This window comes from Seriola dumerili, unplaced genomic scaffold (assembly GCF_002260705.1).
Source record: "Seriola dumerili isolate Sdu_G_001 unplaced genomic scaffold, Sdu_1.0 BDQW01000110.1, whole genome shotgun sequence".
Classification (NCBI taxonomy): domain Eukaryota; kingdom Metazoa; phylum Chordata; class Actinopteri; order Carangiformes; family Carangidae; genus Seriola; species Seriola dumerili.
The window spans coordinates 1,612,552-1,618,551 of record NW_019174365.1 but is presented as its reverse complement, the minus strand read 5'-3'; the positions used below and the strand labels follow the sequence as shown (position 1 = coordinate 1,618,551).

Genomic DNA, 6,000 nt, shown 5'->3' with positions numbered 1-6,000 from the left:
CCGCATCATACCACATAATTAACACATCAACTGTGACTGACTCATAAATATACATCAATGTCTATTTAGGAGTCAAGCATAATGTGCAGCTGTCGGCAGAGTTAGAGGACTGAGTGGTGCGCTGACAGAGCGCAGGAAGGATTTGACTTTTTTGACTTTCTCCTTTTCTGTTTGTTCATCCATCAGCTGGTGGCCGAGGTGAGGTGAGGTGTTTACGGAGGAGTGAAACCATGTGGCTCCTCTGCTGCTCTCTGACTCTGCTGGCCCTCAGCTTCGGATCATGTGACACGTTGACGTCAGAGGAAGGTGAGTTACAACTTTTCCCCTGCTGCAGTTTTGACACCAGTGTTGGTTTTGAATGCTAAATTTGCAGAATTCAGATTGAACAAGAAGTCTTGCTTAAACAAAGGGACATTTTGGGAAAGAGAGTTAGATGAAAGGATTGATATCCCTTTCCTATCCGTCTGTTGTATTTGAAGCTACAGCCAGCAACCTGTTAGCTTAGTTTAGCATAGCATAAGGACTGAAAACATGGTGAGAAACTAGCTGCAGTTTTGACACCACTGTTGGTTTTGCATGCTAAATATGTGGAATTGAAGAATGAACAAGATGTCTTGCTTAAAAAAAGGAGTAGTTCAACAATTTGGGAAAGATGAGTAGATTGATACCACTTTCATGTTTGTTTTATTTGAAGCTACAGCCAGCAACAGGTTAGCCTAGCTTAGCATTAGGACTGGAAATATGGTTAAAAGCTAGCTAAGTCAGGAGCTTAGTGAACTTGCTCTTTCCAGTCTTTATGCTAAGCTAAGCTACGTAGCTGCTGGCTGGTTAGATATGGGAATGGTATCAACTTGCATCTAACTCCCAGTAAGAAAGCGCATAATCATACTTCAAAATACTGCTTTAGCAAAAATTAGATTTAAAATAAGATTAAGAATTTTTCTTCCATTCCAAAATGAATGTAATAAACAAAATAATTGCATTACATCAGTAGCCTCTATGGAGCTCTGTGAACTCCTTTATCAAATATTACTGCTTCCTAGGACAAAGGCTGTGAATATAAATCCTGCTTAATGCCAAATGGCACAAGAAATGCTCCCAACCAATTGCCTCTCAGAAAAGTCCTTATATCTTCATTTAAATGCTAAAAAGACAGTAAAGTAACAAAAACAATGCCTTCTGGTGCTAAAGTAATACTGTTACAAGTTACAAGCAGTTATATTTCAGACTTTTATTCATATTTTCAAGCTGGAGTTGTATGCCTGACCAACTCTGTACGCTTTGAAACCCATCTGCATTTGATGGAGCTGTGTCCATCTGTGTCTATGTGTGTGTGTGTGTGCCCTGTATGTGTGATGGAGCCCAAGGTTACAATGAAAATGGAGTGTAATTATAGCTTATGTGCATTTCATGCTGGTAGCCGTTGGTGGCTGTGTGGTTAGGCTGTGGCAAAGAGGCGTGTGTGTTCACCACGTGCGGTTGTGTTCCTCTTCGTGAGCCATCAATCATACAGGCTTCTGTGCATTTGTATAGGAGAAACATGGGTTTTTGAACATCTATGTGCGCACATATGACATTACAAGCATGTTGAAATGCTAGCTTGTCTGTTGGCGTGTAAGAGAGAATGTGCATGCGTTTCTATTTGTATCCGTGTGGCCGTGTGTGCGTGCGAGAGAAAGAAACGGACAACCAAGAAATCAAGAGGCAGAAAGGTGAAGGGAAATCTCTTTTTTGTGTTTTACTCTCTTTTTTATTTATTTATTTTGTTCCGAACTGTCATACTCCCTCATCACATTGTCAGTGTGTTCTCAGGGGCCAGCTCTGTGATATCACTTGGGGGGCCAAGCAATCCTCCATAGCTCGTGGAGCTCAGAAGGGAGGTTTGTCAAGGAGGGAGGGGGCGGGGGGGGTTCCCTCTTGGGAGAACCTAGTCAGAGATTTTCGGATGAGACTGAGTCAGCTTGCAGCTCCCCTGAGTCCTCTCCCCCAGTGGTTGGAAGAAAGTGCTTTTTCAAGTGCAGCTTTCACACTGTCACTGCAAGCACCACACACACACACACACACACACACACACACACACACACACACAGTATCACTATTCCTCTGACTCATCCAAATCTCTACTTACTGGTAATTTGCTGACATTACAGCAGGAAAGCAGGTTTAAGTAAAACTAGTGTTGAAGAGTCGAGCTGGATGATTGCACTGCAGTTCTGCAGTGTATCAGCAAAAGAGACTAGTCCCCGTAGTTAAATTAAATGGCTGAAATGCCTTGGCTTTTTTAAAGTGTTGCTGATATGGGTTTTTTTCATGCACCACTGTCTGAAGTAATGGATTTATGTATTCTTTTTTTTTACTAATTTTCCCTTTGTCTGTTCTGAGCTAAGTTCAATGTTTTCTAAAGCCAATGCATTATTGTAGTAATATGCTCACTTGCACAGTGTGAGTTGACAAGATCAACAGTGCCTGGTATTTTTTTATTTGCTTTTATGCTGATAATGACACTGATTGCATACTATAGGCCTACTTACACTACTATACACTAAGTAAATGGAATGAAAAGTGACATTTAAACAACATCATTAAAGGGTTTCTTTCCTTTCTTTACATAACACATTGCCTATTGAAACAGGATGTTGGGGTCAGACATCAAAAAGAATGATCTTTAAAGTGTACTGTTTTCAAAGAACCTTAAAACAGAGTTATGTTCATTTGTCAGCCAGATGTGGGCACCAGAACAAGATGTAAACATGTTATCAAGTATCTGCCTATTTACTAATCTAGCAGACATGGAACAACATAAGTATTCATTTGAAATCGTGTTTATGGTCACCTGACAACTATAAATCCAACATTAACCCTCATTTTAGCTCTGTTTCCGCAAACTCCTGTGAAAAATGTCGGGTTCTTTAGCTGCTAAATGCTCCTTTATGTTATGTTTGCTGTTTGGAGTAGGGCCGGTAGTGTGCAGTGCATTTATGAGAGCTTTAGCGAAAAACAGTTGCTTGTTGCTGCTTAAAACGGGGTTGATAGGAGCAATGAAACTGAACCAAAACAGTAAAGCTGCAGAGTCAGATGATACTTTTGGGTTTGCTACTATGAGCAACCCATATCACATGACATGAAGAATAGTCAATTGATCTATTGCTAATATAAAAATAGTTCAGTTGTGCAGCTTTAGTGTTAATTTCATGGGTATGTTGTGTTAATATTTGCAGTATAGAGCATTTGAGACAGATCCTACTCCTGATGGGTAATAATTAGGGCTGATAGGTAACCTTCAGGGTGTGACTAGGCTAGTTCGGAGTTTATAAATGCTGGTGCCTGAACATCACTGGTGAGAAATGAACTTGAGCAAAACAGTTTAACTTGTAACTTCAGGGGTGCTGCTTCATGAATGAACCTGTCTTATAATGTTTCTACCCTCCACATTGAATATATGTCTTGGGAGCTACATCAGGCCTGCTTGCAAAATGCATAATGAGGGTGCAATAACTTTCAAACACCATTAACTCAGTAGTTTAAAAAGTAGTACAGTCAATCTCAATACTGCACAGTGCATAAAAATACAGTATACCAGATTCGTTTTAAATGTCTTTTGCCCTTTCCTCAAACACACAGGATGTCAGACATTATGTCAAACAGCACAATCTCATTTGAGATAAGTACAGACTTCTACATGTCCTGTCCAAGTTTATTGTTGTGAAAAGCTTGTAAATGTGTATGTCATGAGCTCAGTCTGTGTCTGTGTGTGCTTGTGAAAGTGTATTGAACGTGGGCCAGAGGCCTACAAGGGGAAAATGAGTGAGCTCATCCCTCTTAAGTGCCGCATTTTAAGTCTTTCCACTCCTCTGTACTGCAATTTTATCTCTGTAAAACAACCAGGAATGTTCTCTCTTGTCTGTCTCATTTGGCCGAGAGGGCACACACACTGTCACTCTGTCTCAATCCCTCCTTCCTTTAATCACCCTCTCAGTTTGTCATTTTTCCCCCATTTAAACCTCAGATAGGCCATACTGAATCATCGCATTGAATCATCAGCCCAGTGTGCCCCTCTCCCTCCCTCATGATGCATTTGTTCAACAGCTCTGGGACCTAAAAGACTCTCCATCTGAGTCTAATTTTCTGCTGATCAGCAGCCCAATCCAATTATCTTGGAAGTAAAGCACACTGAATAACTACCATACCTGCTCTTATTACAAGCCACACACTACCGCGTCTGACACTGCGAGCGCACTTCTGACCTCTTCTCCCAAATGGAAGCACTCTGCCAAGTGTTTGAAAACAGAATTAAAACTCAGCAGGCAGTTGGTTTCAGTAAACACTGGCCACACCACAACAGGACACTCACAGATAAGGCTATTGATTCCTAAACCTTCTGAAGTTTGTTAAATATCACTCGCAATACAAGAAATGCCACATGACTTATTTTAGCTGGGATATTGCAATGGGTCAGTTAGAGTTGAGTTGATATTCCACACATACCATTGTTGTTTGTCATAATGAATGCCAGAACGGTGTATCTCAACACAAAGTATAATTGAGCTTTCTTACTTTCCGTACACTGATACATTTAAGCAAACCATTTAGGTTTTTCCTTGTCTGACACCTTTTACTTGCACTATCCAATTTAAGTGCAAGTCTGTATACATCAAAAAGTAGTGTTTTACTTTTCTAAAGACCTATAATTTCCTGAATTTTTATCTTTGGCAAGGTGGAGACTTGGGGGAACACACACAGCAGTGTACTGCATGACTGCCAGTGAAGTATCATTACCTGCTTTGGCAAGACTCAAACACAACCCATCAAAGAGGAAGTGAACCCAGCCAAGACCATCCAATCTCTTTAAGGCTACATGGAGCTACTAGCGGGATCCTGGAGTGACACTCATACTTTGTGCTAATTCGCTTGTCAACAAGCAAATGCATTCCTTTGATCACAGCTTGAGAAGAAATGGGGTTCAAGTTCTGCCATGTGTCCTCTGCCAAAGCGCCTGAGTACGCAACATTCCAATAAAATATCATCCATCCTTCGAGCTATGTGGAAATAGCATGGTTTACCCATGAACGTGAGAAAAAGTCTAACATTTTAACAAGTAAATACAGAATTTAACTTTATTCACAGCTTTAAAAGAGGTAATCCATGTTATTAAGTTGTTTATCGTTGGGATATATGCAAACACAGATCATATAGTTTACAACCTGTTCTTGAGATGTAAATCAATGTTAACATGGTTGGAGAGAATCTTAATTTGCTGGCAAATGTCACATGATAAGTTCTAAATACAGTGTCATGTCATGCCATGCTAAACTTTCATCAGTCCAAGCCAAAGGTCACCAATAGGCTGACGGTGGTCCAGATCCAAAGACAGACACCCAATCCAGACCTGGACGTATATCCTATAAAGCATTAGAAATTAGTAAATATTCACGGAACGTTTCTAGTTTAACCAGTGCTGCTTTTCTACTGCTCACGTGACGCTACTTGGTCCATCACTGTGACTCAAGTCAGTCAGTGAGATACACACACACACAGAGGAAATAAGTGGAGAAAGTGGGATAGAGGAAGGAAAGACAGAGAGAAGGACGCGTTAATGCTGTTCAGTTGTTATGATGTGTTGAGACTATTCATTATAAAATGTTTGATACTGTTGGTTAACTGTTGGAGTTAACTATTAAGAAGAAAAATTTGAGTGAACTTGTTCGCACTATGTTTGGAGTGAAGTCATACTAGATCATTCCGATGCGGGCCCGGCTCTGGGCATGGGCATGGAGGGCAATGCGCCACCAAATGCTCTGACTGCCCCACCAAATCATCCTGCTTCATCCCAAAATTTAAAAAAAACAACATCTAAAACGTAGGGATATTCTGCATTTTCGAATTATCTGTATACTTATTTTCTTTAACTGACAACCAATAAAATAAATTAATAAAAAAAACGTGCTACTTTGGCGCTGATGCAGCTTCCTGATTCTGCTCTGTAGTCACTACTCTGTGGCC

The 6,000-nt window shown here is 40.5% G+C and overlaps 1 protein-coding gene across 1 annotated transcript in view; it reads left to right on the top strand.

The window, feature by feature from the left end:
• Nucleotides 1-230: 230 nt before the first annotated feature.
• The window catches only part of col16a1 (collagen type XVI alpha 1 chain), a 61,924-nt gene continuing 56,154 nt past the window's right edge, over nt 231-6,000 (top strand). The window contains exon 1 of the mRNA XM_022747121.1: nt 231-306. Coding sequence (XP_022602842.1) covers nt 231-306 — 76 coding nt within the window. The remainder of the gene's footprint in view (nt 307-6,000) is intronic.